At 43.9% G+C, this 12,383-nt stretch overlaps 1 protein-coding gene across 1 annotated transcript; it reads left to right on the top strand.

Moving 5' to 3' along the window:
• The first annotated feature begins 8,349 nt into the window (after positions 1-8,349).
• On the top strand, positions 8,350-11,870 carry LOC138599539 (dual specificity protein kinase CLK4-like). The gene is made up of 12 exons (XM_069671260.1): positions 8,350-8,371; positions 8,575-8,663; positions 8,950-9,112; positions 9,992-10,058; positions 10,192-10,305; positions 10,388-10,554; positions 10,651-10,745; positions 10,857-10,986; positions 11,154-11,236; positions 11,345-11,424; positions 11,528-11,618; positions 11,715-11,870. The coding sequence occupies exons 1-12, from the start codon at positions 8,350-8,352 to the stop codon at positions 11,868-11,870; spliced, it is 1,257 nt and encodes a 418-aa protein (XP_069527361.1).
• The last annotated feature ends 513 nt before the right edge of the window (positions 11,871-12,383 follow it).

Below are 12,383 nucleotides of genomic sequence, written 5' to 3'. Positions count from 1 at the left end.
GTGCAGCCCTCGTGTTTTTCCAATATGACGTACAGATTTTCACGCTTTCATTTACCTCAAGCGGCTGGAGAAATAGTGCATATAGCTGCCACAAATAGGTAGGGAACTTGGCCTGGACCCCCCAAGGTTTAGGCTAAGCCCCAAATATTTACAACGTCTGCCTCTGTCTCTGGTTTAATGTAAAGCCGTTATAGTGTCATGATATCAGATGTACAGTACATACTGTTACGGTCAGTCACAGACCACCTGCAGCTATTGCCAGGTCAATATCACTCCATTTAAAGAATTGATCAACACTTAAATCACATGACCACCAAACCGCTGTGTTTCTGTCTACACCTATCACTGCCTACAACACATCAACAACCTGATACACACATTCAAAACACATCAGAACTATGAATACAGCTGTTCGCTTAAATATTGTGAAATATCCCAGAGTGAGAAAATACAAAAGAGACCCAGGAAGGATCTTTGAAGTCTCCCAGCTGAAGATGTTTGGTGTGAGGATCTGTGAGGCGTCTGTCTGCCAGGAGCATCCACTGTGTGTTTGATTTAGCCGTGCTGTTGTGATGTTAATTTTAGCGCTGTTGTTGCTAGTTGTAAAACTAAAAATAGTTTGTTGGAATGTTTTATTGTGAAAATATGACCTTTGAAGTGCTCTTTAGCAGCTTCCTGTAGTTGCTAACTGACTTTACTTCAGCAGAGTGAAACTAGATATAAGTGTTTATTTTTGCTTTCAAAGAACATAAACAGAAAAACAACGGGCCGAAAATTGAGCCCTGAGGGACTCCAAATGCAATGTCTGCTGGGGTTTTCTCTCATGAGTGGATGCAGTTTGCACGGTGGGATTGAAACAGTTAACAGCATTTAACACAGAGTTCATAGGTGACGTTCTCGTCTTCTCACCTCTACAAGCGCTCTACACCCAGGCCATTCAAACACAACCGACGGCACAGTCTTCAGGAGCTGTTAGATCACAAAGTTTAAAGTCTAGAAGAACTTTTGTTGTAATCTGGCACTATATAAAAACATTGATGAATGAATTGATTCACTAAATGCTTCTTTATGTTTCCCAAAGACATTAACATGTTATCTTGGTGTCGTGAATTGTTCTTGTTTAGTTCTGTATTTTGTTTATGTTTCGTTGCTCAGTCATCATTTCCTGTTTCCCTCGTGTACAGCTTTACTTCCTTCCTTTGTTTCTTTTCCTGCCTTTGTGATTGTGTGCCCCACCCTTATGTTTTCACCTGTGTTTGATCAGCTCACCTGTCCCTGGTTATGCCCAGTGTATACAGTAAAAGCTGTGTCCCGATTCAGGGGCTGCATCCTTTGAAGGATGACTGATTTGTAGCGTGTGTAGACGCTAAGGCCGAACTGAAATGAGACAGTCTGGTCTACAGGGGATTTCCTGTTTGCTTCACAAAGCTCTCTGCCTAGCAACAGGAAGCTCGTAATGTAACTTAACCAATTATCATAAAGGTCATTTAAAGTTTTAAGGCCCCTTTGGTCATTTTTAACATTTGGATTGCAGCTGTACGATTGAGTTGAAACCAAAACCTTTTACATTTAAAGTGTATTCCTGGCCACTTGAGAGTCCGCCATCTTGTTTGAATTGGCGCGCAATGCATCTTGGGATATGTTGGGCCGCGAAGGATGCACCGGATGGAGCCTTCGCGGCCCGGGAAAAGGAGGACACATCTGAAGGAGCCTTCGACGCACCGCTGTGACGCTATCGGCCTTGAAATACGTCCTTCGAAGGATGCAGCTCCTGGATTGGGACACTGATATCGTCTTTGTCTTCCCTTGTTTCTTTACCTGTTTGTTTTTCGTGGAAGTGTCTAACCCTGCTCCTTGTGAAGATGATTGCTGTGGCTGTATCAGTGTTGTATTGTGTCTTCTGGATGTCTTTTTCTTCCAGCTCTCCATGGACTCTCCGAAATTCAGCATTTGTTTTGCCTTTTGCAGACTTTTTCCCTAAACTCTGCAACTGGGTTCTCTTTCGTTTTGTTGTTACTCAAACATGACTATTAGCCCACCATTACCATTTTCTCCTTAGCCTGCACTGAACAGTTTTACGGTTGCAGAAATGAACATAAATGATTTAGTTTACGTCTCTCAGCTAATCAAATAAGCCAAGAACCAGTTGTAATGAAACTATAACAAACATATAACCACGTGTGGACCTTCAGCAGGTGTAGGGCGTTGTATGAACTGTTATGACCTTCTGGTTAAACATGTCAATTTATCTTGTATCAAATGTGAAATGAACCTGCAATAAGTGTCTCCTTAATCATCACCTGATTTCCTGCATCATCCTGCATCAACGTTTCCAGATCAGACACAGTACACTATGTTTTCTCCTGCGGGATGAAAGAGGAGCCCTCATGGGTCAGGCCAGGGGTCGGGGCAGGAGCAGCCCCCCGTGTCTCTTTTCACTGCAGCTGGCTGAGGATTTTACTGCCTAGAAGTGCGCAGGAATGTTCACGTCTTGGTTTTCTGAAGGACATAATGTTTTATTGCACCGCGGACGCCATTTCTGTCTCTCCTTGTTTGGCAGCTATGTGGCGTGGCAACAAGTGTTTGCTTTCCCCCCGGGGGACACTGGTGTTGGAGGAAGGTTAAGAGGAGGCGGGTAAGTTACTTAAACAGACCAGAGCAGCGAGCCAGAGAAGAGGAGAAGCAGAAGACATCACAGCTTCAACAACAAACAGGTAAGCAGCAAACACAGCAATGCAACTCAGGTTAAGAGGTCGCACAAGTCTTTCTGAAAGGGTTTGACTGGGACGTTTCAATCAACCAATCAAAAGACAGAAACATGTTCACACGTATCAGAACTGTTTGACATTTCTCAAAGGTAAGTCTCATCTTTTCATGTGGCGCTGCTTTTATTAGCAGCAACACAGAACATGTCTATTAAAAGCATTGTCTTGCTGGGACATCTGTGCATACAGGACGGGCACGTGGTTCAGAACGGGCACACGGTTCAGGACAATAGGTTAATGCAAGACCCGGCAGTAAGAGCATACGTGTATTTTGAAACGATCACTGGAATAAATGTACAAAAAAATGGTGCAATGCAAGGTGGTGATTTGTTAGAGACAAGGACAATATCTGCGAGAGGACACGAAAGATCTTTGAGGGATTCTTGTTTCAGAAACGACAAGATTGGAGCCTGAAAAATCCCAAATCTGGATGCAGTGACAGGTGCATTTTAACTTACATATTTAATCCACTATTTTTCATGTGTATTAAGAGCATCTTTTCTGCATCAGTGGCGATGTTTGGAAGGTCTGTTATATAGAAAAGGAGCCTTTACATAACCCTGCATTCTTGCATTTCCAATAAATTCAGCTGCAACAAACTGAAATGTGAGAACATCTGACAGATGACTAAACATGGTTTCCTCTTGTGTTAATATCAGATCTAATCTTTTCAGTTGCTTGAAAATCTGGTCTCTTTATTCTCTCTGTAAGTGTTGTGTGACGGATCAATGGACGTGTATGCCATTGCATCATGTAGTGCAGGTTATATAACAAGTGGTTGATGGTATAAAACATGTTGTGGTCTGTTGTAGCAGCAGTAAAGCAAACTCTGTTTCCGTGTCTCAGTGTCATTAGCGTGCTATGTGGCTCAACAGTATGCAGTGCGGTCAGGAGGCATAGTGCTCATTGTTAGAGCTGCAGTATGTGAGCTGGTCGGTTTTCAGAGCTCAGACTGTTGATAGATTTCATCCGAGTGTTTTCTCAGTCATATCAGATAAACTGATAGCACAGAATAATCCCCTTCAATTAAAACAGTCACAGTATCTCATCTTCCATCCAAACACGACAAAGCCTCAAGATTCATCAGGGATGGAGATGATTGGTTTCAGACCGTGAGCTCGCCCTGAACTTTGGCAGCATAACATGTTGATGCAATGGATACAGGAAAGGTCTGAAGGAAATGGAGCTAAAAGGAAAGTTATATTTAACACTGTAAAGTGTACACATGGAGAGATGTCAATCAACATCAAAGAGTAAAAGAAAGCGCTCTCTGGAGAGGTACAATGTGACACTGAGTTTGTAGAACCGGTTGGATGAAGCAATTTAGGTGAATTTGTGGCTCTTGTGCAGCTATAACAGCAAAAACAGAACATCTGCTCTCTTAGTCCTGGACGAAACTTCTTCCATAGCTGGGGCAGAATTTAGAGACATTAAGCAGGAAAAAATGGACTTCCCAGTGATTAAAGTTGGAGTGATGGAAACAAGTCTTCTCAACAGAGCGGCTCTGTGAGGATATACTCAGCATGATCAGAGTAGTCACCCCTACGTTCTCAGGGTCCGATGCTCCAGAGTCAGAGCTATGTGGCTTCAAAAGAGAGCAAAAGAGGATCGATGTTTCAAATGGAGTTACTACGGTGGAGATATCAACGTCTTGCCAACAGATCTGGGGATGAAGCATAAATTGTCCTATAACCGGATCTGCACGCCCCTCAACACATTCAACCAGCGACAGGAATCATGCTTGTATTTTGACGGACAGATTAGACGCACAGTGGGGAAAATATCCTGGATTTTAAATGTCCGACAGCCCACTGCGAACATTTTAGTCCCGTCTCGTTAACCAAAACAAAACATACGTGTCGTGAAAGTTTTTATTATCAAAGATCTATTTTTAGCTCGTCGACGTTTCGTCTTCGTCATGTAAAAAAGGTTGTTGACGAACATTTATTGTCATTTATTATAATTTTCATTAACACTGGCATGCTGCACGTACTTATTACCACTATCTCATCAGAATTGGACATGATGTATTCGTACATATAATATAAGTCTGCTCCGAATTATATGAAAATCCAACCAAAACTTGATGACAGATTTCATCTAAAACCACAAAGGTCGACTTCATGGGGCTGCGAGCTTAAAGGTCGAGGACTTGATCAAATCATTGGATACATCGTTAGTAAACCCTGAGTAACTTTAATCATCTTTGTGAACAGCAAAAAGATTTGACCTTTTGGATTAACTTTTTTTTTTTAGCACATCAAAGTCGGTAAGACTAATTGTGTGGTGGAGCAACAAACCGACACACCAACCGTGACATTTTAAGAGCTTATCGCTTCTTCTAGGCTCGAGTCTGGTTTAAAATACTTCCAAAATTACTCTGTGTCCCCAGAATGTCACAGGACCAAGCACTGATCCCTGGGGGATGCCACACCGATGATCCAGTTTAAAGCATTTATGTAAACGAGCCTGATCTATAAATATTAAGTGTTGGTGGCGGTAGTTAGGATGGGAGCCCCTCTTGTTAAGCCTATTAAGCTGTAGATTGAAACCTTCCACACTCCTGGCACTGACTGGAGATTAGTGAGTGTTGGAGTTTCTTAAGTGAGTGACAACGGTCCTGCATGTTGTCAGCAGGAGTGATCCATCCTCGACTATGATTTACAGTCGATCAGAGACAGCTGAGCCGGGCGGCACGGAGAGACGGATCCGTTCCCGAGAGAGGAGGAGGACTCGCACTTCTTCACATTGTTGGCTATAAAAAGAAAAGCCCCATGGCATACCTTAGGCCTGTCGACTAATACATATGTCAATATACATTAGGGGAGGGGGGAAGTGTGAAAACAGTGAGAAATACATTTTTAGGGGCACTGGAACATTGGTCTGGATGTCGACAAGGAAATTTCATGTTAATTCTTAACTTTGTCCGGACAAACAGAAATATTCTCGTGGACCTGTGCAGGTTGAAGGTGGCACTACAGCTGTTGGAAGGACAAAAAGACAGCTGTAGCATACAGTACATACCGCAGGTGTGGAGGAGGAGGTGTTGAAAAGATGAATAAGAAATAATGCAAAGGGAAATAGAAACCCTCACTGTGAGTGGCATGTCCGCTATTTGTGGAAGAGGGACAGGGAGGGACAGAGAGAGTTTAAATTGCGCTGGATTTGTTACCGCAAACTGTAAGCTTGTGGACACGCTGTTGTCGACATATCAATCACCCATGGAAATTTAGGTTTGGCTTCCTAAGATGAGGCTGATTGTGTGATTTAAATGTCTAATTGTCAGGACGAAACCAGCAGCGATCTGTTTGAAGTATTGTTTGCATATAATCCAACCTTTAAATAGCTCATTCCTCTTTGCAAAAGAGCTCCGAAACACATGCATGCAAAAAATAGTCCCCTATAATATGCACTATTCATTCCTGTTAGCTAAAAATGCACTGCCAAGCTAACGTACAAACATTGAAAGCCGTTTAAAAGCTCAAAGTTTTAAAGTCCGGCCTCCTCAGAAGGAATCAATAGACTTTAGGTGCTGCAGTTATTACCCTCCCCAAGTCGGGATTTTACTCAAGAAAAAAATTATGAAAGCGAATATTCCACCATTGCTTGCTGAATACGAAACAAAGTTCCCGCTTTCAACTTCTTGAATAAAAAACAAATGCTGTAATTTTGATCTAATAAAACCTATTCCTGTTTATGTTCTTGTTGACCTCTGCAATATCCAATGACTGCTCTAAAAACCTAATTTCCCCACAGGGACCATAACAGTTTCATGTTTTCTTCTCGCCCTCTGAAAGCCGTCCCGCTTGCTGGGGGGTCGTAACTCAGCCGCTTCCAAAAGGCCAGGGGAAGCCCTGGAGATAGGAACACCAATGGATGTAACACTATGTATAGCTTTGAAAACAGAGAGGAGGGTTTGAGGGGCTGGGGAGACAGGGAAGACTTCGACCCTATGGATCAAGGGCTGCGTTGGAGGGAGGGTTTGAATACCAGGCAGAGCAGAGAAGAAGAGCTTTGAGGTTCCCGCTCCTCTATTTACAGCCAAACGGGTCAGTCAGAGGAATATTTCTCTTCAACGTTAAGCGCTTCTGTCTTTTCAAAGTGTGACAGAGCAGCAGAGAGCAGCAGAGAGCAGCAGAGAGCAGGAAACTGCTGGTTGTTAATCTTTACTTTTTGGATACGAGTTCTTCATTCGAGAGCAGCAAAGATCTCGTGAGTTACGAGACTGTTTCAGCACCACTTTACTTTTACCAGGAACAGCATTAGGTGAATCAGGTTGTGTGTTGTTTAGATAGATTATTTATCAGATATTTACACATGGCTCTGTATATAACTGTTGGATAACTTTCCATTGCATTTGGTACAGACGTTTCAGTCCCCAGAGAATGAGCTCCAATGATTCTGTACATTTTAATGTAAAGACACCAAGAAAACACAGATTTCTGTACAGGCATGCTAGCTTTAAGACATGAGAACAGCATGCTGAGAGGAATTCAGACACCCGAGATTCCCATACATTATGTTTGCACAACAGCATTTTGTATAAGGCCGATAATTGTGGACTTCACTTTGTTTATGTTTTGATTTTGATGGTTTAAATTTGCTCGTATTCAAACATGACTGTTGACATGAATATGTCAGAGGTCTTAGATCTACAGGTGCTTATGTGAGGTGTTTGTCCTGTAAGATGTTGGTCAGTATGAATCAGAAAGTTCGCCTGCTGCTGAACCACCCCATGATGGATGGATCTTAATTCAGTCAGCACACTGCCTGCACAGTTCAGTTCAATTTGATTCAATGCTTAATGTTGTTTGTATGCTAACCATTGCATGCATTACCAGAATCATCTGCATTATCTACTTGAGTTAGCTTAATGCTAAAGTACAAAGCCAGCAGACATGAGTTCAGCAAAGACTGACGATGCAAAGCTCGTCTTAGGTGTCCAAACGTGGCCACGCAAAGGATAGAAATCTGAATCTGGCCGTGACGATGGCACTACCCTCAAATCAAACTTTTTGTTGTTGTTGTGGGATGTAAATTAACTTTAATGCAACTTATCAAACGTAGAACTGGAACCAGCAGTGATCCCAGGGCGATGCCTGGCCAATGATCTGCAAAGCTTTTATAAATTAAGATTAAATTAGCATTGCATCGTTACATTACAAACTTTTTAAGAAATTAAAGTTTGTTTTTATTTTGTGGTGGACCAACAAACTAACACGCCGGCCTTGACATTTTAAGAGCTTATAGCTTCTTATCAGCTCGAGTGTGGCTTAAAATACTTCCAAAATCACTCTTGGTCACAGGACCAAGCAGTGACCCCTGGGGGATGCCACACCAGTGACTTCCAAAGTCCAACTTTTAAAGCATTCATCAGGATTAGGATGGAGGATCCCCCTTGTTCAGGTTATTAAGCTATAGATTGAAACCTCACAGGGTTACAGGCGTTGTGCAGGGTTGTGAGTGTGGATGCTTTAGTGTGCACATCACTGACACTCTTCTATGTGTGTGTTTTATCTTCCTAGCGGACCTCCAGAGGCTGGAGCAGACAGAGCTCACACACACCAGTGTTAACAGCGTTATTATGGGCTGGATGGACAATGAATGTGAGTCTCCTGTTATGTTTTGGTCATTGAACTATACGCTTTAGGGCAGCTAACGCTGAGTCAGGCTACGTATGCATCTTAGTGAAGGACGCTTTAACAGGCGTCTCTGTTCTGAAGTGATTTTTCTTTTGTTACCTGAGCATGTATCTGAATCTCATTGCCCACCTGTGAAGCTCTTCCTCTGTCTTTCTCTCCACTGGTAGATGTTGATGACTGCCAATCAGACGCTGACAGAAAGACTGGAAGTTTAAACCAGCGCACGCTCTGCACGTCCCCAGAAAATGATAACCTGGTATGACTCAGACATTTTGATTCTAATACATTTATATCATATCATAACATCTATACAGTAAATCATGTTATATACGTTATTTGTGAGGACTAAAATAACTTAATTAGGACCAGAGAATATCCCCTTTTATGGGATGTGCGTCAGAATGTGCCCCTGCCCTTTCTCTTGCACTGACTCGTCCATGTGTCTTGTCTTTACGTCTCCAACAAATTCACCAACGCCATCATCGACACCTCCTTCATCACGTCATCTTCCATTTGTCACTCACATCCAACATTCAACTCAGCCTGACGACACCTCGTCCCAACATGAATCTGCCTTTCTCGGCGACAATGCTGTCAGCGCCGCTGAAGATGGAGCAAAGAGGAGTCACAAGGCAAAGAGCTGTGAGGAGGACGAAGAGGAGGGACACCTGGTCTATCACGTCGGCCTCGTGATGAAAGAGAGATGTACGTAACCTCTCGTCTGTCCGTTCTGTCCTTGTCATGGCTCTGATGTGTTACATTTCTAACCGGACAACATGAAGGTAACAGAGCAGGAATGCCACCTGCTGCATCTCCGGGAGTCATTAGTCACACCTCGTGTCTTCTGTGCAGAAATGTTGGTTAAAAATTCAGCTTGAACTCTTAAAGGGTATTTAGGTGAGTAGGGTACAAGTGTAACCCTAACCCTAACCCACAAGTTCATCCACCATTAACGTGATTATCTAACAAACTCATTTTTGTCATTTGGTTGCCAATAATCAAAATTACAAATGCAATACGAGTCATTTAAGGAGGAGCATTTAAGTTTTCTTCTGACCCTGGAAAACTGTAGTCAGTAATTGGAGTATCTTTGAATACTTCCTGTTTATTTTTTGACATAATAGCTGTGTCCCAGTTCAGGGGCTGCGTCCTTTATGTATCTAAGGCAGATTGCGTCACAGTGGTGCGTCGAAGGCTCCTTCAAATGCGCCCTCCTTTTCCCGACCCTGAATGAACGATCGGATGTAACCTTCGTTTCCCAACATTTCCCAAGATTCTGTGGCACCAAATCCAAGGAGATGGCGGACTCTCAAGCGGCCAATGAGAACACTTTAAATGTAAAAGGTTTTGCTGGAGCAGCTGGTGACACAAACAGGAAATCCTCCGTAGACCAGACCGTCTCATGTCAGTTCGTCTTTAGCGTCTACGCTGGCTACGAATGACTCGTCCTCTGTAGCCTCCTTCAAAGGACGCAGCCCCTGACTTGGGACAAAGCTTATATCTTGTTCCTTTGGACAGAAATTAGCTTTTAATAGGCTCCTGCTTACTCTGCTGACCAACTGAATGTCTGTCCGTTCTTCGCAGATGAGGTGGTGCTTACGCTGGGAGCAGGAGCCTTTGGGAAAGTGGTGGAGTGTATCGATAGAGAAAAGTAAGAGTTCACGCTCGGTTAACCTTTCAACATCAACAACATCCTGAGCTTAAAGCTCACAACCAGACGGCTTACAACATTTGAATCATCACGTAGACTGAGTGCACGGGAATTGTCACTCTGTGTTCAACAGAGACGAGCGTGTAGCCGTGAAGATTGTGAGGAACATCGATTGTTTCCGTGAAGTAGCGAAGTCAGAGATCGCAGTGCTGGAGGAGATCAACAGCCTGGACGATGACAACAGATTGTGAGTTTACCTGTTTTATTTTCTTGTTTTAAGTTTGGGCTACGAAGTGAAGGATAACTTTGATATGACTCTCCCTTGTCAGCGCCTGTGTGAGGATGCTGGACTGGTTCGATCACCACGGTCACATCTGCATCGTGTTCGAGCTGCTCGGCCTCAGCACCTTCGAGTTCCTGCGACAGAACGAGTTCCTGCCGTTCAACGTGGAGCAGATCAGACACATGGCCTTCCAGATCTTCAGAGCCGTCTGCTGTGAGTCGACTGTATGTTTCTGTGTGTGTGTGTTTGTGTGTGGGCCCCTCTCTTCGGGCAAAAACACACAATTAATCTGTGTTTCTGTGTTTACAGTCCTGCATCGTAACAAGCTCACACACACAGACCTGAAGCCCGAGAACATCCTGTTTGTCTGCTCCGACTACGACCTGGAGTTCAACAATGACAAGGTAAAAGCTCTGAAAATTATTAGCCAAAAGTCATTAGAAGGTTTGTCGAGTAACGAAGGATGTTGTGTGTGTGTGTGTGCGTGTGTGTGTGTGTGTGTGTGTGTGCGTCAGAGGTGTGAGGAGAAGAAGCTGAGGAGTCTGGACGTGAAGGTGGTCGACTTCGGCACGGCCACATTTGACCACGAACATCATGAATCTCTGGTGTCGACACGTCACTACCGAGCTCCAGAGGTCATACTGGGTACACACTGCTCACACACACACACACACGCACACATGCACACACACACGCACACACACACACACACGCACGCACACACACACACACACACACACACACACACACACACACTAAATTACTGACCAGTTTAGCTTCCTGTCGTAAGTCTTAACTGTCTTTGTGCTCAGATCTGGGCTGGAACCAGTCGTGTGACGTTTGGAGTCTCGGCTGCGTCCTGATGGAGTTTTACCTGGGACGAACTCTCTTCCCGGTACGTACACACATGGAATCACACAAACACACACACACACACACACACACACACATTCACACACATAAACATAAAATAACAGTAAGCTCTGTCTGTCTGTTGTTTCAGACCCACGACAGTATCGAACATCTGGCCATGATGGAGAAAGTCCTGGGACCGATTCCCCCCCACCTGCTGAAACAGTCCAGGTAGGAGTCACACTGTGTGTGTTCAAAGACCTTGAACACCTCATCATAACGTTAAAAATGTCTGGGTGATATTGATTCTTTGTTAAATACATATCGCGTGTAGAAAGCAGCATTACGTGAACAACGAGCGCCTGAACTGGGATGAGCAGAGCTCCTCTGACCATTACATCCGGAGACACTGTCAGCCTCTGAAGGTATTAAGGAACACAGATCAACCAATCAGCTGCAGCCGTGAGGTAGAGGCGGTGACAAACAGGAAGTCACAGTTAACTGTCTGTCTCTTTTATCAGCAGTGCATGTGGAGGAGGAACGAGGACGAGAGGCAGCTGTTCGACCTGCTCGGCTGCATGCTGGAGTACGACGTGTGCAGGCGGATCACCCTGGAGGAGGCGCTGTGGCACCCGTTCTTCAGCCCCATGAGGACGCAGCCGAAGCAGCGAAGCTAGCACACACACGTCAAACACACACACACGCATGCATGCACACAAACACACATTAAGCATCTACCTCGGACAGTGATCTAAGTGTTGTCCTTACTAAACTGTTTGGGTGTGTCGTTTTAAAGTTTCAGTTACATTTACAGTCACAATAGTTCCACAGAGCATTCCTGTATATCTAAAATAACACCCCATCATGAGCCAACAGTCTGCATGCCATTGTAAAAAGTGTAATGCTGAGCATTTGTGTTTTATTTTGTCAGGAGGTTGTAAATAAATACGTTGCATTTTCATGTGTCTTAATTCTCTATACAATGAATGTCCTATTATTTTTTACTTCTGCTCACACCATCAGAGGAGGGTGAGAAGCAAAGAGGCCACCAAAGTCATTACCTTGATCTGTTCCAACAGTCTGACACAAAGGAAGAGGACGTATCCTCTTAAGCCGGAGATAAACTTGTTTTTAGCTACGCATTTGTGTGCGCATGATGGCTGCCCTGCGTCTGTTTGGAGCGTCGGCTG

The sequence above is a fragment of the Semicossyphus pulcher genome, unplaced genomic scaffold (genome assembly GCF_022749685.1).
Source record: "Semicossyphus pulcher isolate SPU_LCO1_2020_fin unplaced genomic scaffold, fSemPul1.0.p SCAF_10, whole genome shotgun sequence".
Lineage (NCBI taxonomy): Eukaryota > Metazoa > Chordata > Actinopteri > Labriformes > Labridae > Semicossyphus > Semicossyphus pulcher.
The sequence above is the reverse complement of the archived record's forward strand: the minus strand, read 5'-3'. Positions and strand labels throughout refer to the sequence as shown.

Coding starts and splice junctions, on each gene's coding strand:
- LOC138599539 (XM_069671260.1), top strand. CDS start 8,350: ATGGGCTGGATGGACAATGAAT. Junction 10,306..10,387: donor CTGGACGATGACAACAGATT/GTGAGTTTACCT, acceptor CTCCCTTGTCAG/CGCCTGTGTGAGGATGCTGG. Junction 11,619..11,714: donor GACACTGTCAGCCTCTGAAG/GTATTAAGGAAC, acceptor CTCTTTTATCAG/CAGTGCATGTGGAGGAGGAA.